The 22,545-nt window shown below is 37.6% G+C and overlaps 1 protein-coding gene across 1 annotated transcript in view; it reads left to right on the top strand.

Moving 5' to 3' along the window:
* The first annotated feature begins 21,427 nt into the window (after positions 1 to 21,427).
* LOC126249741 (tRNA-dihydrouridine(20a/20b) synthase [NAD(P)+]-like) overlaps positions 21,428 to 22,545 on the top strand; it is a 29,946-nt gene continuing 28,828 nt past the window's right edge. The window contains exons 1-2 of the mRNA XM_049951421.1: positions 21,428 to 21,450; positions 22,261 to 22,338. Coding sequence (XP_049807378.1) covers positions 21,449 to 21,450; positions 22,261 to 22,338 — 80 coding nt within the window. The 5' untranslated portion in view covers positions 21,428 to 21,448. The remainder of the gene's footprint in view (positions 21,451 to 22,260; positions 22,339 to 22,545) is intronic.

Below are 22,545 nucleotides of genomic sequence, written 5' to 3'. Positions count from 1 at the left end.
CAATGCAAGTTATATTTGAGGATCACAGTATTCCTCATCATAGTGAATGTAGCTTAGTATTAGAAGAAGAAAAAATTCTATGAAACTACACAAAGACAGGAAGAAAACAAATACACAAGGGTACACAAACACATAGTGGGATAACACAATGGAAAGGACAGGGTTCGTTTTCAGTGTAACTTTTGGTACTGCAGTATTTTGTGAACAAAACCTTTTTTGTTCTTGGAGATCTCTCTTCGTTCATCATTATTCCCAAATGGTCCTATCTGTACCTCTTTTCTGTATTCTAACCATATTTCTTTCAAAATAATTATTTCTCATTGTACAATACTCATTTTGGCCCTATCTGTTTCTTGTGGCTTCTCAATGCATTTCTTCCAATTCATCATAGTTAGTTTCTTATATAGTCTACCCCCTCTTAAGCTAACTTAAATCTACTGAGCTCAGATGCGAAACTAAGGGACGAGGCAATGCAGCAGCACATAACAAATTAACACAAACAGCAATGACAAAAAAAACGCAGATTTGCGAAGCAAGCAGCATTAAGAAATTAGCAAAGCAATTGTAATATTACAACTAATCTAAGGCAATGTGCAACAAATAATAACAAGAAATCATTAGTAAAACTGGCTTAACAGAATAATACAAAGTCAAATTCAATAACACTATGCCTGGCAAACAGCAGCAACTGATACCTAAACATGACATAGCTCAAGCAGAAAAAATATTACAGTAAAGATAACAATGCAGACAAGGGAAATGTATATTCACATCTTAATCACTATGTAATTAAAGTGGTGCACCACAAAAACTAATTCTACAAAAAAATTACTAAGTACTAGAAAAGAAAATTATGTATGCAGTTCCTGTGATTAGTCCCTTCTTATTGTTCTTTCCTTTCCAAGTGCTCCTTTTTTTTTTTAAGAATGTGGATTACAAAATTATTATTTAATAGATCTGTAGACAGAAAATATTTATTAGTACATCTATAAAATTTTATTTTAACCAATGCTGCATTGTAGCTAGAAACTAGATATTAAACAAAATGGGCAAAGCAAGGCGTGAAACGTCATTCACTAGCCATATGGCATTTCTCTCAATTAGCACGACAATAGCCGTGAAATGTTTCTCATCGTTTTCAAGTTCGACCCTGTCGTTTTTGCAATGCTTTCTACAAAGGAACGTCAATAGCGAGGATAATGGCCTCCCCTTTTTTTTCTACCTGTGCCGCTGGAAGGCTAATGGCTTTTTTTTTTTCGGGCGGCTGTCGCCCAGCTGCGTGCCCACGACGCATTACGTGCAGGTGGTCACTGAACTTTCTTACCGAAATATTTACGACAGCAGTTTCCGCTACGACAGTCTCACATAAAAATATTTCACAGGTCAAGAATTAGCGTTGCAAATCTGTAGAAACAAAATCTTATTGATATAACAGTGTCCAAAAAAATTTTCGTCGGCGTTGTGATACATTCACGCATTTACACACATTTCACAACTCTTAAAGTACGATTCTTGGTTTCCAACAACCTTTATCACAAATCAGAGTCCCTAAATCACTATTCATTACTCCTTACCTTATTACACATATACAAATTCGTCGACGCTTCTTCAATACTTCATCATTAGATACCTAGCATAATCAAATTCCTCATATAACATTAGCTTATTAATCATAAACATACCTCAACAACATAATACTCATCGTCGTCGTAAAAATAACATCATAACACCTCAGTCAAATCTCAAAATCGTCGTAGCTTCCTCCAATAGTTTCAAAACCTAAAAAAATTCTCTGCTCATGTCAAAAGTGTCATCTGCCTCAAACGTACTTTAAAAATCATGATCCCATACCAAATACATCATTCAAAGCTCTCATAGTATCACAATGGTTCCGAAAAAATATGAACAGTTTACAAAGTACAGACAAAATACAGTTTCATAAGTGTGAAGTTATCCAACTGTGTAATTACGTAAACATCTGTCACTGATGTAGTAAAATAAATGTTTGTCTCTCTCAGTTAAATGATCAGATAGCTGTGTAATTCTGTGTTAGAGAAATATGGTACCGATGTTTAAAGTTGTATAAGCAAATACCATATTAGCTAGGGCTCCTTGTGCTTGCCAAACACATGGTACACAAAGTAAGCGTGTACCCCCCTGAGGATAAATGTAATTATACCCTCAGGTGTTACAAATTACATCAATGGAATGAAATGTATCTCGGAAAACTATCTTTGTAATTCAAAAATATTTAAAAATAAATGTTTTAAGTACAAAATTAATCACTCAAATACGTGTCCTGTAGCGCTAAACTGTGCGTCATGTTGTAAGATAATCTCTGTGGAAGTCTCGTAGTTATCGTCCTCCGAAAGCTAAGTTCTGCAGAAGTCAATGTACTTACCTGATGATACACAAAAGTGAAATGCTTTGCGTATAGATATCTTAGTTATTACGCTTATTGTTGTGATGAAGAAAGTACTGTACTGTAACGTATTGTTGTGCTACGGAAAAGGCTGCCTCATTGTTGCTATACCACAAAAGTTACTACTAAAACATGTTTTACTTTCCAGAAGAATTCAGAAAAACTGTGCAGATATAAAACAGATACACCGCAAAAGCAACAAGGTGAATTGTCACTCATTAGTAGCGTCGTGATATAGTCGAGTAGCTGTCACACAAACTCCAGAATGTATTTTCAAGTAAACCAAAATGTTGCATTAAAACCTCAAGTTAAAAAAAGCACATTATCTCTCAATAAACGGTTTAACGTGAGAAAGGTGGTGTAAACCTTTGCTCTTCCTAGCACGCAGAGTTTGAACAATGCAATTATCATGCGGTATACATCGTTAAAGAATACTGGAATTTTTCTCAAGGTTAGCGTCTATGTTATTTTTCTCGGAGCCAGCCGGCGCAGGTGTCTGCCTGCGGTGCGGGTCAGTGTCTGTTTCTTTGTTGGAGCGCGTCGTTATTGGGATTCGGAGACCTAACTTCTACAAATTCACCTCCTCGAGAGGGCCCTGCTCTGTTTGAATCCCGCCAGTTCTGATGCAATTCAGGTCTGTCATTACGAATATATCGTCTGTCGTCATGTCGGTAGTTTACATAGTTTCTTTCTTGTCGGTCATGTGGTGGAGTATTTCTTCCTGAATCGTAACTGTGCGCCGAACTGTTGCGTCTGAAGTTATTCTGCCTCCCTTGATAATAATTGTTTTGGTTCCCATATTGTCTGTTTCTCTGATTGTCTCTGTGATAGTCATTACCGCGGAGAGGTGATCTTTCCCTGTAATTATTACTACTCTGCCAACGGTTGTTATACGGGTGGTGTCTGTTTTGGTCACGATTCGTGTTGTGAGAATAGCCTTGTCGCGTCCAGTTATTATTTCTTTCATCGCGGAATTGCGACGGATGTGATCTGTAATTGTTGTGCTCGTGCGTTCCGCGATTGTCAGTGTCAATTTCTAGTTCTTGTAAGAGTCCTTGAAATGCTTCAATGTCGTCTTTGCAACGTCCTGCCAAAATAATATGGCGCAAATGTTCAGGCAGTTTGATTAAGCAAATGCGGATGAGTTCTGAGGGGCTGTATGGGTTTGACAGGTACTGATTCTTGTGCAACATGTCTTCAAAATATTTCACAAGACTGGAGAATTCAGATTGTTCGAAATGTTTCATCATTATGATGCCATGTTTTACTCGGTCTTGTGTGGCTTGAGACCAATATGCTGAGAGGAAGGCATGGTAAAATTCTCCTTCACTATGACAATCATGAATGACCGAACGCATTCTTACAGCTGGTTCATTCTCTAAATAGCCACACATAAATTCTAATCTGTGTTCTAATGACCAGTTAGGGGGAAAACAATGAGAGAATTGATGGAGCCACGCTTGTGGATGAATGTCGTTGGCAGAATTTTTAAACGTTTTGAATTTACGTGTAGTAATGAACAGCTTATAGTCAAAGTCATCATGTCGGCGAGTCGCATATCGGTCATTGTTACGTCGTGTCGGCGGTTCCATCTCAAAATTCGGTGTGCCTTGCCAATTTCTTTCATAATTTCCGAAGTGTCCTGTGTTATTATTTTGTGGTTGTTCCGTATTTCTATGTCCCTCTTCCCGCGTTGGGGCGCGAGTGTCCTCTGAAATACGTAATTCTTGTATTACCTGTGTCAGCTGATCTTGTACTTCGCGGATTTCTCTTTGGTGTTGCGTATTAATTTGATTTTGATTTTGTTTGAATTTTCTAATTTGTTCATACTCTTCTGTGTCAGTGAAGGCTACAGGTCTTGTGTCATTCAGATCATCATCTACCTTTGTAGATAAGTTAGTGACCTGATCCGAAAGTTCGCCTACTTTCTCCGATAGTGAACACATTTCCTCAGTGTGTTTTTCTGAACCAAGTTTCAGAGTGTCCATTTGTGTTGAAATCAAATCTACTGTGTCCTTCAAGTTTTCCTGAGTTTTTGCAAGTTGCATAACCGAATCGGTAGATGCAACTGAGTCAAATTTAGCTTGCAAGGTCTCATGATTTTCATGAACAGTAGTTTGCAGTTCTTTTATGGCTGCTTCGTGATTCTGTAGTGCATTTTCATGACGCGAAAAAATAAGTTGGAAATGCTCACAAATTTGTGTTTTTACGTCATTACAGACTTTTTGACATTTCGATTCAATGTGATGTAACTCAGTAGTTAAATCCTCACGTGTTTGTTCAAGAGTTTGCTCCAATGAGTCTAACTTTTGAAGATTTTGTTCCATTGCGTCTAACTGTTGCTGTGTTTGACTCTGATTTTGTTCCATTTGTTTCTGATTTTGCTCAATTGTGTCTAATTTTTGAAGCTTTTGCTGTGTTTGTCCCATTTGTTGTATTAATTGTAATAACAATGCATTGGTGTCTGAAACATGTTCCTCAGTGGTTTTCGGTAGTGAATTTGCACCGGAAACATTCACATTTTGACAAGCAGAAAATGTGTCTTGACTTATTTGAGAAAACGGTGAGGATCCAAAACCTGAATCTACAGTATCTGCGAAATTGTGTCCTGTCATTTCGGATTCCTGAGGCGAGCTGTTGCCGACCGATCGATCGATAATGCTTCCCTGTTCACTACCTGTTTCATTGTCTACAGCATTATTTGACGCCCGCTCCATTTCCCCATGCACAGTTACCAAATTACTACTTTGAATGTCTGTTAATTCATTACACAGCGGTGCTGGTAAGCTACGCTCGTCGTCACTATTATTTCTCAGTTTACTTTGGAACCTAGTGTTACGTTTCTCACACGCCATTATTGTCACAATATTTCACACGATAACACAGAAAAGCACAATTTGAAGAGCAAAAATAAGAGAACACATTAACATAGCACTGAAAATAATATGTAGTTAATTGCAAGCGCAGCTGCGAAATACTTGGTGCAAATCTACATGCATGCCACAACTGTTTTACTGTACAACAATGAAAGACTGCAACTACAAAGGAGATTCTCTCTACAATTACGCGCTAGCAATAAACAATAGCTACACTAATTACACAAACTACAAGGAAAAAATCAGAAGATTCCAGTGAGGTATCCTCGGCTAAGGGTCGACATATGAAACGTCCCCTTTGAACTGACACACAATATTTTTTAGCGCAACGCAATCTGACTTTCAACACACAATGTTTTGTTAGCGCAACGCAATCTGACTTTCAAAATTCTCTACAAGAGAATGGCCCTGACTAACATTAAACTATACGTCTCACAAATCACTTACCTCACAAAAATCTTCGCTCTCAAGCTACTGCAATACAGCGAGCGCCACTACTGCCAGCTAAATAAAAGATTCAAACTATGGAAGGCACTAACTACTGATAGGGATAGTTAGCAAATGAAAGATATTAATAGAGAACAAACAATGTATTTACCTTGATATCATGACAAATTACAAAATTCCGCCATCTCTCTCCCCACATCCACCACTGCTGGCGGCTCACCTCCAACTGCGCAACGTTACGCGCTGTTCACAGCCAGCTGCCTAACACTACAATGGTTGAGTATTACAACAATGCAAAGCAGCCACAGACTGCACACGGCACAGCCGGTGTTTTTCATACTGAGGTGGCGTTACCAATAAAAAAACCTAAACAGCCTACTTACAGTATATTATGTTATGAGTCAAGGTGAAATAGTAGTACTGATGTGACTAAAGTGTAAATTGATAAGCGAATGTAAAACCACATATGCATGTACAATTTAAAGTCCATGAAATATAAAAAGAGCGCTCAAGAGGCACAGAACATAGAGAAATTTTGCAGTCTCTGTGGACAGAGAAGCAAAAGCTTTCCCCAACGGAAGAGGTGTTGAGAGTGTAATTAAATGGGGTACAGTATTGTTGCTACTAAGTTGCATCACATTAACTGAAAATGAAGGTTGGTGCTGTGAGTTGCCACGGCTCCCAGCAGTATAGCTGACGATAAACAGCTGTGCAAGAGGGGACATAGAGCGGCAGCTACTACGCCATCGATGGATATAAATACGAGTCACAGAGCGCTCCAGAGGATCTTCCTTAGTGACACCCAGGTGCAGAGTCGTGACTTCGGGGTAGGTTTTGCCTGGTAGGACAATTGCAGACGGTCGTGCTCCTTTGAGATGTGCCTCAGTAGAGCTTCCGCTATATCTCAGTATGTTCATGCATCTGAGTCCTTATTTAACCTTCCTACGTTTCTGCCCTCTCGCCGAATTTCGAAGCCTGAAAAAGCTTTCAACTCTTCAGCTTGGAGATTCATCAGAGAACTTTGAACGACGTGCTGAATCGACCCAACTTCCACTTGCTCATTCAGGTTTGCTGTCAATTAACAACCGTACTTCTTAGCTACCTCTCTAGAACATGACAACAGCATGTACTGTGGCTTTTAAGCATTCACAGTACTGGTTTCTGAACTATGGTACAATCAATAGGTGATAAATGATCCTGCGCCATCCGATTCCTGAAATGCGTTTTTACACATCTGAGACAAGAAAAACTCCTTTCAGCTGGAACACTTGTAGCAGGAATGACAGCAATTAGACATAGTTTGAAAGCTTTTGGAAGAATTTGGTCCGTTTCATTATCAATCATTCTTTTGATAACGTCTCCCAAACTGACAGAGCGAAATATTTCTTTATGCTGGGAAGAAAATAGTCTCCAATTATACACGCAGGTGGGAGTTACTGAAGAACACACCATACGTTTCTAATAATGAATCTACAGAGACTACAGGGAAATGCCTAACATAACTGCTGAGCTTAGTGATATCGCCTAATTTAAAGAACAGCAGACTATCACAATGTGAAAATATTGTCTCCAGTTGCATTACAACCAGTAATTCTAAGTAAGCTTTTTGTATATTTCCATCAGTGGATTGCCGATGTATTCATCCATCATTTCAGCTCTATTCATGGAATCTTCAGCTTCCGAACTAGTCGAGCATTTCGTGGAATTTTGAAAAATCGTTCAATTTATCTTCATTTCTTAAGTTCGTCATGTAAGCTATGCATTCTGAGACAGCATTGTTGCAAATCTGCGCACCATTTTTTCTAAAGAATGTTGAAAAACTGTTCAGTTTTAAAAAATATGCTTTAAAACCGAGAGAGAGAGAAAAGAAAGTCAAAGCCTAGGAGGATATATTTGAAACTACAGGCTTCTCTTGTAGTCGTTGCACTAGAGTCTGGACTGTCAATTATTTCGTTTAGAACCTCAATACATGTAGATGTAAATTTAGTCTACCTGTTAAGATGTCAGTCCATCCATTTATCAGCCCACAAAACTCACAGAAGCTCGTTGTCTCTTATTTATCGAGGAAACAAGAGACAGAACTTCAGCTGCTCATTGTCTCTTAGTAAAAATCTTCGTATTAGCCCCTAATTTTCTCACTGCAGTCACTTCGAGAGATGTATGTAAGATGTAATATGTTTGCCCACAATATTTACACGAAACGGTAGAGAGCATACCTCTCAACTCCCCTTTCGTCAGGGTATCGCTTACCTACCGTATTCTCACGAATCCTCCAGTGTTCGAAATATAGTAATTGAATCCACCTGATTTCGACAATTAAGAGATGTCCCGCGGCCAAGTCACAGACCCTTACTAATTCTCTTGAAATCCCATCAGGTTCCGACAGCAATGTTCCATTAGTAAGAAGACTGTCTTGTCCTCCATCCATCACTGACTAGGTAGGGAGCTATCACAATGAGAAGTATGGCACACTAACTAACAGAAGAAAATGCATAACCATGTACAGTATACGTGGACTGTCCCAAGAAATTCAGAAGTGTAGCACCTACAATTAATTGATATCGAATGAATGTATATAAATATCCTCCTGTACATTTCCTAATCTTGTTTATCGTAGTTCTGTGATTACTACGCTAGAAATACGACACTGTAATGGTGTCAGAGTCTTTGTTGACAGCACAGTGTCTCTTTCTCTCCTCGTTACTTTTATAACATACAATAGAGTAAATTACAGACTATATAAAACTTTGCTAATGTCACCCATTAGAGAATTCGAGAAGATTTTACTGCACCTCTCTCTTGCAATATATCGAAAACAAATACCACCCGCTTATTGACCACAAACATATGTGGTGATCCCATTAAGCATATTCATACATGTATTGATCCATTAGAGCAGGCGGCCACTGCTCCAAATCACTTCCACTGACCCATGTAAAGATTCAAGGGCGCCGACTTTCCAACATTTCTTTGGGGGCATATCAATGGCGGAATGTAGCACACGTTTTCTGGAGAGTCTCGATATTTTTAAATTACTAGCTTTCATTTATAATATTTTATGAACACTGTCTGTGACATAAAGATCCCTACTGTGATAAAGTAAAGTATACCGATACTATCAGCATACATTGGGACTGCCCTAGCTCAGTGAGTAACACAGCTGACTTAAGAGCAACAGAAATGAGATCATTCTCAGGTTCAAATGGGTTTGAACGAACACACAGGTCTAGAAGCCTGATACAGGGCCACTTGCAAATAAAAAAATCCTGACCCCTAAAATAAAATGTATATTGACAAATGGAGTGGGCGTATTGTAGTGTGTCACCTATAAGGTCACGTGAAAGCAAGCTGAAAAACTGGGATTCTACTCACAGCATAGTGCGACTGTTACTCTGGGGAGTGCCTTTGACTTGGCCGGAGAAACCCACAGAATGGGGGAGTGTGTTGCTTCGTTGCCTTTGCAATAAGACACCTAAAACAAACAGATATGTTTTAAAGGTAAAAAATTTTAACTTCAATTTCATTGTTTTAATAGCTCATTACTTTTTGATAAGGGCAAGTTAGAAATATTTATTTTATTTTGCTTTCATCAAACTAAAAATTTTGTGGGTGCAGCATACCCAAAAGATTAAGTATGTGGCTGTCCGAGTCCCGGCACACCCATGTAGTCAGCATGCATGTAAAATTTTATCACCTCTACTGGAGGAAGAACATATTCCACTAACTATCAATCACAACAGAGAGTTTTTGTTTTGTTGTTTCACAAGCAGTTTGACCTTTCTCTTTTTGCTGTATCACATCAAAGCAGTGTTGGACTACATCTTTGTACACCAGCATACATTTTGTTTTCCTACCGTGACTTTAATGTCTGTGTAAGGTGTTAAACTGACATTAACACGTTTCGATCCACTGGCTCCCACAGAAAGCTGGACATCACATAATGTAAGGTAAGCTTCTCCCAAAACACACAGGATGGTTGAAATAAAAGACAGAGGTGGTGTTTCTTATTGACGTAAATGTAGAAGACATCACAACATATGCAAACTGGAAGAGGTTGCAGCATTGTGGGGTGTTTCCAAAAAGATGTCCAAAAGTGATGACCTACATATCTAATCTCATCTTCCACAGTGACGGGATATCAGATACCTCATTCCGTTTCTGAAGTGAACATGAGTATTAATTCCTCATATTGGCAGTGCATATTGCATCCACATATGCAATCACTGTTTCGGTGACCTAGATGGTGGTCATCCTGACCTCCAAATCTACAGACACTACGTCTTGTCATTTTTATGGGTTACAATGCATAACCTCATATGAAACAAGGGCAGTTGTCAATCCCACCGGTTTTCATACACTCAGCCGAGCATTTAAGTACACTCATTCCTCCACATTTTTGTCATATTTTCATAATTTTTACTTATTTTCCATCAATTTTCGTAATTTTACCAGGTTTTCCGTAATTCAACGCATTTTACCCTATTAATCAAGTTCCAAACTACATCTCTCGACGACCTGACACGTCAACAAAACGTTTCATTGCGCCGATCTCTTGATGCCAGTGACATGGTAACACAGTTCTCAATTTCCATATCATTGCTAAACCACCCACTCCGTTACTTTCTGTGTGCTGTATACATGTGGACATATCATGAACTGCCTACATCACGACTCAAATATTGTTTCGTAGTGTAGGAAATAACCAGCAGCAGAGAGCAGGTGCAAAAACTAGGTGAAATACCTTATAAATTCGGTAAGAACGATTGACCTTCTCTCACTATATGGATGGGAGTCACGTAGTATTCTCACATTCGTAGGATAAAGTTGGGGATTGAAAGATCTCATCAAAACCATTGAACGTTACCACCCCAACAGATGTATCATATTCGTGGCAGCACTGTGCCCTCTACTTCGAAAAGACTGCCCCTTCATTGAACCTATCGGCTAAGGATTCTCGGAAAAACTCTAGATAGTCTCTCTAGTCTCTCTATGCATCTTGCAACTGTCCCTCTGTCTTTAACCAGCCCTCTGTACAACATTGTCTCCAGTTTTATTTGGGTCTGATCAGGAACAGAAGGGCATTAAATCCATTACATTCATCATCCCATGAAGGAACAGAACGAGCTGTGTTTCACATAATCAATCCACTTTTATATTTTGCTTTTGGAAAGCACAACCCACTAACACTAGTGATGCAGACCAGTGTTCTCATTCCAACAACGCAAATAATGTTCTGAGAAGACATTCCTGTACCAATCTTACTGACATCACCCATCCAATTACTCATGGTCTCTCTAGATGTATGCATGCTGAGGAGGTCTGCACTCCTTATTGGTGTATAGTAGATACGAACATGATACATTTGAGGGTATTGCAGTGATATAACAGAATGTTAAGAAAAAGAAGAAGCATATGGTTTATGCATGATGCAGCTCCATATGGAACATATGGAAGGAGTTTGAAATACATTACATAAAACATTTGTGCTATCAATTATGCAGAATTGTTGTGGTGTTTGGATTCCATACCTGAAGGTATTGGAAAGAGAGAAATGGTCATAGAACATAAACACACACTCCTCAGGCTACACAGTTCTGCACTTAGATATGCTATAACATTCAAGTAGTGCCGTTTCCGATATATTGGTTGCATGAAATGCAATACTGTTAATACTCCAATCCGGAAACTATATCTCCAACACCTGTCATGCATTCACCCTTACAAGGTTTCTATCCCATTCACTATGGTGAGAAACTTTAAGATGATAAAACTACTACCTCCTAAACCAAAGAAAAAAACATAAATTCTTTGTGATACATTAACTATATGACTTTCCAGAGGGTTAGAGCGTCCACTGTTCATGTCTGATTATGGTTCAGAAATTATGCTTGCTGACATCAATTCTATAAGATGATCTACAGCAACGGAAAGTGCATGAAACTACGACATATTATGAGGAAATAGACAAAGGCATAGCAGCGGTGTATGACATGTGAAATAACACGCCATGCAGCACTAATTTCATAAACAGAATACACTCTCTTCCACGCACAACAAGCCTCAAGCAAACGTATACAGAGGGATTCCAGTATCTCTCATCTAGAGGAGGATGCTGAAATAGGTTTTCCATCGGTTTGGTGGACGTGATTCATCACACATGCATTGGAAATCCTCTGTTGATTGTGGAATGGGGAGGTTTTCTGTTCTTCTCCAGAGTTTTCCAAGGTTTTCGACAAAGTTTTTAGGGTGTTTTATCTAACTCTGCTCCAAGTTCCGTTCTTGCAAAAGTGTTTCGTTACTGTGATTCAGAAGCAGTTCTTGAAGCAGCAATTTTGGTTTCTGTATTTTATTAACTATGAGATGCTACAGATTGTAAGATGCACCTTGATTTTTAGCAGTTTTTAAAAATAATAACATTTTTATAATTTTTCTTACTATATTGCAAAGCCAGACTAAAAAAGTTCTTAGTTTGCAAAACAGAACTGATCTTTAAAATCCCTGAAAATCATCATCTGAACTTTCTTCTTCTTCTTCTTCCTTTTCGTCGTCATCGTTGCCCTGTTCATATATGAGGTGGTCTTCACTGTGATCGAGAGCATTACTTACGTCACACTTTTTAACAATAATGTCTTCTCTGAGTCCAGACCATGACTGTTTTATTGAGTGACACACTTGTTTGATTATAGGTCGTTTTAAAGCTACCTTCGGCCTAAATTGATTTGGGTTTCATCCAACACCCATTTGTGCCATTCCTCTCTCATGCACACATTATATGGTTCATTTATCGAGACATAGATGGGTTGCAGTTATGAAGTAAGTCCTCCCAGATTAACAGCAAGCTTTGTATTTCCCTGTCTGAGTTTCTCTTTCACAGAATTTTTCAAATGGTTACTAAACTGATCTAGCGCAAGAAGAGAACTTTTCTTCAATGAAGCACCTTTCTTTCTCCTCCACATTCTGTTAATCCACAATTCCATACCAGCCTCGTCCAGCCAGCCCTTGTCTTGTACATGAGCAAAAACATTTGGCAGTATTTCAAAAGGCTTTGGCATTGTTTAGGGCTTGAAAATAGTAATTAGATTAAGTTTAGTACCGTCAGGACAACATGAAAGCATAACAGTGTAGTGCATTTTTTTCATGTACATTTGTCTTTATAATTACAGTTTTAGCACCTTCTGTGACAACTGTTCTGTTACTCAGCAGATGAAATATCAGTGGAGTTTCGTCCATATTCGCTATTTTGTTTAGCTCCGCATTGTTTTTCTTCTGAAGTTGAATAATAAAGCGATGGAAAGATAATATTTTTTCTTCATGCTCTTGTGGCATTTTGTGAGATGTTTTTCTGTTGGTGGAGAGCCACAATGCGGCTCAGCTGCTCTGTTTCCATGTTCGTCTGCAAATGCTATTGCCTTAAATTTGTAGCCCACATTACATGAATACCTTTTTTTTATGATCATACTGACCAGCTAGGATCATGTTAACAACTTTAGTTCCTCTTCTCCCTTTGTTGTTGTTTCCTATTTTTCCAGTATTCCTTCATTTTCTCCCGATGAAGTCTCTTCATTTCTTCTGATTTTTTTTATTTCTTCTTCCTTGAAAGCATTCAAAATTTAGTATTTCACTTTTAAAACGGTTTCTTTCTGTTATTTCTGATTCTTTGATGTTGTTTCTATCTAGTTCTTTCCTTACTTCTGTAATCCATGCTATAGTCGATTTCTTCTTCCAGAAATATGGGAGTAATTGTTTTGTTAGCCTATTTCCATCCATTTGGTAGAGTGGTCCGGGAAAGGCTAATCTTCATTTGGCCATTACTTCAGATATTTGCTCTATATTTTTGTAGATCTCCTCATTACTCCGTATTTTCCAACCATCTGCAGTTTTTATTGCACCCATTATTTTTCTAATACTCCTTCTTTCCAGTACCTCTAGTTTGTCCATCTTATAGTTCATTGTTAGGCCTTCAGATCCATATGAACGTGCTGGTCGTACCACTGTGGTGTGGTTTTTTAGTTTTGTTTTTCTAGATATACATTTCTTGTTGTAAATGTTTTTGGTCAAACCATTTGCTCTTTCCATTTTGTTAATTCTTACATCCATTGCAGACTTATCTAGTGCATTTTCTTGTATAGTATCTCCAATATATTTACATTAATTTACTAACTCTATTTTACCTATTTGTGCTGATATGAATTTTGTTGCATGTTTTATATTTGTCATGAATTTCATTTTTTCAGCTGAAATTTTGAGACCAGTTCTGTTTGCTATTTTTTCCAGAAGATTTATTTATATAACTGCTTCTTTCAGGTTTTCTGAAAGTATTGCAAAATCATCCACAAAAGTCAAGCAGTTTACCTTAATTCCATTTGTTTTCCTTCCCAGAGTTATTGGTTCAATTTTGTAATTTTTAGCTCTGAATTCCAAGTCCTTACAATTTTTTCTAGAACACAATTAAACAGTAAAGGTGATAAACCATCACCTCGTCTAACACCAGTTTTCATTTCAATTGGCTGAGATACCTCTTCCATAAATTTGACTTTAGATATTGTACCTGTTAGTGTTTCACAAATTATATTTGCTAATTGAGTCGAAACAAAGCCCCGGGAGTAGACAAGATTCTATTAGAACTACTGACAGCCTTGGGAGAGCCAGTCCTGACAAAGCTCTGCCATCTGCTGAGCAAGATGTATGAAACAGGCTAAATACCCTCAGACTTCAAGAAGAATATAATAATTCCAATCCCAAAGAAAGCAGATGTTGACAGATGTGAAAATTACCGAACTATCAGTTAAAAAGTCATGGCTGCAAAATACTAACGCGAATTCTTTACAGATGAATGGAAAAACTAGTAGAAGCCGAACTCGGGGAAGATCAGTTTGGATTCCGTAGAAATATCAGAACACGTGAGGCAATACTGACTCTACGACTTATCTTAGAAGCTAGATTAAGGAAAGGCAAACCTACGTTTCTAGCATTTGTAGACTTAGAGAAAGCTTTTGACAATGTTGACTGGAATACTCTCTTTCAAATTCTGAAGGTGGCAGGGGTAAAATACAGGGAGCTGAAAGCTATTTACAATTTGTACAGAAACCAGATGGCAGTTATAAGAGTCGAGGGACATGAAAGGGAAGCAGTGGTTGGAAAGGGAGTGAGACAGGGTTGTAGCCTCTACCAGATGGTATTCAATCTGTATATTGAGCAAGCAGTAAAGGAAACAAAAGAAAAATTCGGAGTAAGTATTAAAATCCATGGAGAAGAAACAAAAACTTTGAGGTTCGCCGGTGACATTGTAATTCTGTCAGAGACAGCAAAGGACTTGGAAGAGCAGTTGAACGGAATGGATAGTGTCTTGAAAGGAGTATATAAGATGAACATCAACAAAAGCAAAACGAGGATAATGGAATGTAGTCGAATTAAGTCAGGTGATGCTAAGGGAATTAGATTAGGAAAAGAGACACTTAAAGTAGTAAAGGAGTTTTGCTATTTGGGGAGCAAAGTAACTGATGATGGTCGAAGTAGAGAGGATATAAAATGTAGACTGGCAATGGCAAGGAAAGCATTTCTGAAGAAGAGAAATTTGTTAACATCGAGTATAGATTTAAGTGTCAGGAAGTCGTTTCTGAAAGTATTGGTATGGAGTGTAGCCATGTATGGAAGTGAAACATGGACGATAAATATTTTGGACAAGAAGAGAATAGAAGCTTTCGAAATGTGGTGCTGCAGAAGAATGTTGAAGATTAGATAGGTAGATCACATAACCTATGAGGAGGTATTGAATAGAATTGGGGAGAAGAGGAGTTTGTGGCACAACTTGACGAGAAGAAGGGACCGGTTGGTAGTGCATGTTCTGAGGCATCAAGGGATCACAAATTTAGCATTGGAGGGCAGCGTGGTGGGTAAAAATCGTAGAGGGAGATCAAGAGACGAATACACTAAGCAGATTCAGAAGGATGTCGGTTGCAGTAGGTACTGGGAGATGAAGAAGCTTGCACAGGATAGAGTAGCATGGAGAGCTGCATCAAACCAGTCTCAGGACTGAAGACGACAACAACAACAACAACAATTTTGATTTAACACCAAATTCACTATTGATCTTATCTATTGTTTCTCTGTCTATACAATCAAATGCTTTCTTGAAATCAATATACGACACTATTATTGGTTTGCTGGTTAACATTCTGTGCCTAATTATTTCCTTTAAGTTAAAATTTGTTCTGCACAGGATCTTCCCTTTCGAAAACCACCCTGATATTCTCCCTGTTGTTTGTCTAAAGTATCTACCACTCTGTTCAGGAGAGATTTTATTAATATTTTGTATGCCACTGGCAGAAGTGACAGTTCTCTCTAATTATTAACACTTTTGTTTGTCTCCCTTTTTGTGTAGTGGGTGGATTAATATCTTTTATTTTTTCCAGTATTAAATTAGTTACTAACAAAAATATTGTACTGTTACCGATAACACAAATCCCGTTTAGTTCAAGTTCATTAATACCGTAGTCTGCAATGACGCAGTGTTCAGGGTTTGTGATGGTGGGGTGGGAGGGAGACAGCATTAGTAAGTTTGTTAATCCCTGCAACTCACGTTCGTTGCTTCAGTCCACCGCTGCTGCCAGTGGAATCCAATGTTGCCAGATAGAGATAGGTTTCTGCAGCATTGAATATACGGCCTTTCTTAAGACTGATGGGAATTTTAAATCAAATGCTGGATATTTTATATTAATTTCAAGTATAAGATACATTTGAATTTTTTAGGCAATTTTTCGAAGAAAACCGTGCATCTTCTAATCTCTAAAATATTGTAATCGTATTCAAAGGTGATACTACCTCGTTGGTAGATGGCTTGAAGTAGACTTGTAAAGTTGGTTGTACTCCAATACTCATGGTTCTTATGTATGTGTAGATATTTGTGTATTGTATTTGCAGTCTGCTATACTATTGTCTTAAAGAATTAAACGAAATCCTTTGAAGCTCTGACTGGAAGTAGAATGAGAAAAACCTTGAATATTGCAATAAGAAGTGCAGTAAACGATGTACTATCTAATTAAAGCCGAATGAAGTTAGATGCCAACAGAATGGAACAGAATGGTGTGCGACAACACTGTACAAAATTGGTGTGTCAACAAAAGATAGTATATCAATGCAATGTCACTTTGCTTAGTCCAATACCAAAAGAGAAGTTAGAGGTTCCAGTCATGAAACAAATAGTCAGAATATAGAATAGCAGTGATAAAGCTCGTTAATGGTCAAAGCAAACTTCGTAATGGACGTTCTTGACAAACTTTGTATGATACATTTTTGGGAATTTGAACAATAGGAAAGTTGTCATCCAAACATTTTAAAACATTGTCAATTATTTGCAAGAGAAAAAATATAGATACAAACACATTAAACAATATTTAGAAAGCGACACTTTTTTACCTTTTCCATTGTGTTGCTATCTTTCTTAGTACTAAATGGAGTGAAAAACAATTCTATTTTAATTCTGCAATAGTGAGACTTTTTCACTGTTAAGGAAAGTTATTTAATGGCTATTGTTTCGTCATTTTATGTTCCTATTTGTCCACAGAGTAAGCTTTTTCTTTATTTGGGTATTGCAAAATTTGAATCAGTTTTCTTTCAGATATTAGGCCTCTTTCAAGGAAGAGCACTCATGGGAAATAACAGTCAATCAATTATGGAACAATTGCAGTGTGGACGAAAACGAATTAAAGTGTCACAGAAAGACTAATAAGACACAAAATCATGAAATTCAGTACGGAATAATAACGTGAGAGAGTGGGGCAAGAAGAGCTTAACTTCTGACATTAGCAATCAATGCCATCATCCCTCTCCAGCTTGAGGGAGGTTTTCATTTTTCGGGAACACACCTTTTCAATAACTTGCTGGCAGGCATAGAATGTCTGATGACTAATAAAGTTCAGTTTAAGAGAAGCTTTTGCAACAGTGTCTAAAGTGATTGGACAAAGTAATATTTTTTCATCTCTTATACATGTCCTTATTGTGAACAATTTTCTTTATATGTCATATGAAAAATTCTAAACAGCTCATACATATATACATAATTTTGGTGCAGTCTGTCCAGTTACGGCTGGCAAATGACACAGATTAAAGTGATGTGTTACAATAATATCAAACAATGCAAGTATTATTACAATTCTGTTCTGAGCAAATTCAGTGCATTGATGTGATCATTGTAAATACGTATTATAAATTGTCCTTTCTATTTAACGATGTGTGACTACCTGTGGCCTAAGAATTATCATATTCACCTCAGGGTAGTGAACGTTTATAATGTTGGTAATCCTTACCAGCCACTAGTTGGCATTCCAAGTTTCATGGTAAGTGGTTTGTGGTTTAAAAACATTTTCATTAGGTTTTCATAAAATGCTGACATAAAGTATTTTGCAACTAATTATTATTATATACTTTAACTTGCTGTAACTCTGCTTTATAAATTTACTTCCCTACTTTCACCATTACTATAGAACTGGTGGGCAGATAGAAAATTTGATAACTAACACAGATACAAAACGGTCAGTAGGTAAAAAGGTTGACTACCGCTTATTTCCATGTTTTGTGACAAAACATTTATTACTTTTTAAATGAAAATAACGTATTCCATGTCAATGAGAACCACTTCACTTGGGATTTGTAGAAAATGCATATATTTGTTTTTCTTTGTAAATATTAAATATTTCTTGTATATTCATGCTTTTCTTACACATTCTACAGCCTAGAGGGTCTACTCGCTATGGATCCACTGGAACACAAATCTAATTAATGTCGATGTCAGTACTTTCTTCCTGGGAACCCTTGATCTTGAGCCTTCGTTCTGTTTTTTTGACAGCCTGTGTAAAACCTGATGTTTGAATGGCATTATCCTATGTTCTTTTCTGACACATTCCTTTCCGCCAAGTGTGAATCAATCTTAATCAATGATCTCTATAGAGATCACTGACATTAAAACCAGGTTCACACATGCAAATAATGTGACACCACAGGTTATGGCTTTCTGTAGTGGCACCATGAGCTACCATTCACATAAGGCACTGCAAATTCTATGTAGTTGCTCAACTTTCAACATGGCATCAACTGAAATCATATGGGACGGTGTCAGTGTCATAGTATGGGTTAGCGCTGTAACAAGGAGCACGAAACCCAAATGTGGGATCCGAAAATAGTTTTTGCCCAGGGTTAAAAAGCTACAAACACATTTATTAGAAAAAATAATACTTGGAGACGAAAATGCTGTCTGCTTTGACAAACTATCCGACAGCTGGCATGTAGAAATCATCTGCAGATATGCCAGTCTCCTAAAGTGTTTAAAATCTTATTGTATTCGTTGATCTAGGCATTATGAATCACTAATTTTTAGTTTAACAGCTGCCACATCACACTCGCAAGTTATTTCCTGCATATAATCCACAGTTTATACACTGCTTGGTCTCACAAATCATGTCGCTTCTACGACTCATTTTTTTGGTACTTATTAAATTTGTTTATTTATCACTGATTTGCAAATATTGCTCGCACATACACACACACACTCACACACACACAACACACACACATACACAGTGCGATAGAAATTCAAACATAGTTTGTTGTTCTTATAGTTCCAAATGCTGCGAAAGTGCCGACCACTGTTTTCACTTTCTTCAGTAATAAAGTGAAAACACACTAAAATGGAATGGAGTAAAGCAGCAGTTACTCCACGATGAATGTGACAGAATGCTCGTGTTTTGAGATACAGCCACCAGGGATCAGTGGCGGAGTGAAAGTGGCCCAACGAAGTACAACCGGATTGAACTTTTTGTGGCATGACGTATCTAGAGTTGCGCCACAAAAAAATTGGAGTTCACACATGCAATTGCAGTATGCCACTAGCTGTAACGACTCTTTTGTTGCGTGTGTGAACCCGGCTTTTTAACCATGGAGGTAGAATACCTCCATTTCTTAACTCACAATGCACAGGTATAAAATCTTTGAAGAAACTCCTGAATCCCCTTTATGTGCAATGCATATCGATTTACGTGTGTCTAGGGACAGCAAATCTTGGTGCCGATCGGGTGTGCTGATCGGTTGTGCTTTGCTGGCCTGGCCTCAAGTCTGCAGCTCTTAGCGCTTCCTGAGCAGACAGTGAAAGCCTACATTCGCCTTTAGCTCGGCCTGTGGGACAAGGAGGTGTTTCATTCACTCCGCGCGAAGTTCAAAATTGTATGTTAATTGTGTAGGATGTTAGATTAGATTAGTACTTGTTCCATAGATCATGAATGCGACACTTCGTAATGATGTCGAACGTGTCAGGTTAATAAAAGTTGTCTATACAAGATATTACATTAGACAAAATATTACATGACACTCAATATTTTCAATTTTTTTATGCAGCTTTTAGCCCCTACAGTTTACGGTAATGACAGACTTTACAAAATAATTTCTCCCTAAACTGCGAGTAATTTTTCACGACAAAAGTGTTCTGGTTCTCATTACGGTAGCTTGACTTACTAATACTATACGTTTCTGAATGCAGATGACTCAATCTCGTGTTTACTGCCGGAGTCTGCACAAACGTCATGGTCACAGGTTTCCTTCATTAACCTGTACCTGATTTTGATCTTTTAGCGGAGCTTTATGTACTTTCCTCAAGAAGTTTATATCCAATACGGAAGTTTAGAAGTAGCTTTGTGGTTTTATGTAACATTTCTTTGAGTAGACTGAATCTGCCAATAACATGATGGCTGCTGTAATTATATTTCACAATCCTAGAGATGCAGAAGCATTTACTAATGTATTGCATGGGAGTGGAGAATCAGAAACAGGCTTTGTGATATATACTAGTTAGTTTAATGAGTCCATTATTACAGAAAGAGCTATATTATATTAGTTTTTATGTAGTTTGTCTCTGTATGGAATGTTTTGAAAAAAATGGGGCAAAATGTTTCTATAGTGCATAGTCTCAGTAGCAGTGACACAGGAAATTTTCTCGCTAAAGATGGTTTGGATGGAGAAACCACCAGTAAGGTGCGAACTATGTTAGAAGGATTCAGGATAGTTGATTATTAAGACTTCTTTTGCACCATACAACAGTGTGGGTTTAAAATAAAAACTGTCTGTGCTGTCTGGTTGTCATTTGTGTTTTTGCTGATAACTAAAAAGAAAATGGAAATTACCACTGCTAATGAGTTAAGAAAGTAAAGGAAATTGTCGAAGCGCATTTTTTTTTTGTGGTGAGATCCATAACAAAGTAGATGACAATATTTTTCTTTGACTTGTAAACTTGTAAATATCTCAGAAATGATATATTTAAATTGGACATCCAGCAAATGAGACATCCTATATCAGACTGTTCAAAAAAATAAATTTATTATTTCATCAATTTCGATTTTGATGAAATTTGCTGTACATTCCAGATATGAAACTCCTGATATTTGGCATGAGAATTGAAGAACTTTGCGGCAACATTGTTCTTTCCAGAAGTTTCTGGGACAGTAAAGTTTGAGGCATTCAAGATTAAAAGTCAGGGAGACTGATATTGATATGTAATCTGAAGTAAGGATATGCGGGTTAAATAGAAAGCTGTATTCCTTGGCTTCTCGATTGATTTTAATCCTCCTAAAGAAAAGAAAAAAAGTTGCTGCCATTTGTAAATAATGTTAATTTTTACGCAAAGTCTGATTATCATGTCTGTATATTGGCTAATTTGGCGATGTAAGTTTTTATTACTACCATATGTTGCAGTGCACAAATTGCAATCATGTTTTCCATTTGCAAATGAGAGCTGTATCAACATAAGCAAACATGTAATAACCAAATGCAAATATTCGAAATTCCCCAAAAATATAGGTCAAATTCCCCAAATTTGGGAAGAAAAATTTTCTGATATCCCGCATAATATGCCATTTTTCTGATACTCGTCTTCAATAAATTATTGATTATGTTATTTCATGCTCATAATGTGCTGTTAATCTTGATAAATTTAAATATTTACTCGGAGAAACAGAAATTCACATAATTCGAAAGGCCAAAGAAATGTTTTTTGTGTGGCGTGATGCTTTGCTCTACGCATGCCCTCAGCATTTGTTATGTTCAGTCTCGCTTAAGTAATATCTGTATATTAAAGAGTATTTATGTACCCTTTTTAAATTATATTGATTGAAATCTTCTCTATGAAACTCATTTTGGCAATGCTGACTGTAAGTTTTCGCTGTCAGCCACAAGAAGGCGCGACGAGCTGCAGACCCGAGCGCGTTCGATTGAGATTTGCTGGCCCTGGGTCTGAGTTATTGATTTTACGCGAAGTGGCTCATTGCTGCGCAGGACGCTGATGTAGGAGCAGGGAGTGTCGTTTCGTGTAATGGCTCTCCAAAGTATTTGAAAATTTGAATGTTGTAGGTCACTGAAATGCTGTTGTAGCGCACTTAACGTAACGCCTGTGGTTATTTTAAGTGAAACCTGTGTTACATTTTGAGTGCGCGCGTGAGACTAATTCTGTTTTGTTGATACCGGCGATGTTCATAGGATGCCTGTTGATATATGTGAGTTGTTTGAGCGGAGAGAGTTGGTGAAGGTCTGCGCGCCGATGGTGAGATACAGCAAGTAAGTATAAAATACAAACTTGAATTAAGAACAGCTACATCTATAAGAAAAGTACCACCTTAAGGGTATATAATTTAGATGTCAGGGATGGGGTTGAAATTCGGTGGCTATCTAGTGGTAGATTTGTGTTTAAGGGTGAAATATCGTTATTAATGAAAACCGTGCACGTTGCTGTAGTACTGGAAATTTCTGTTCGAAATAGTGATA

This window comes from Schistocerca nitens, chromosome 3 (assembly GCF_023898315.1).
Source record: "Schistocerca nitens isolate TAMUIC-IGC-003100 chromosome 3, iqSchNite1.1, whole genome shotgun sequence".
In the NCBI taxonomy this organism is placed as follows: Eukaryota; Metazoa; Arthropoda; class Insecta; order Orthoptera; family Acrididae; genus Schistocerca; species Schistocerca nitens.
The sequence above is the reverse complement of the archived record's forward strand: the minus strand, read 5'-3'. Positions and strand labels throughout refer to the sequence as shown.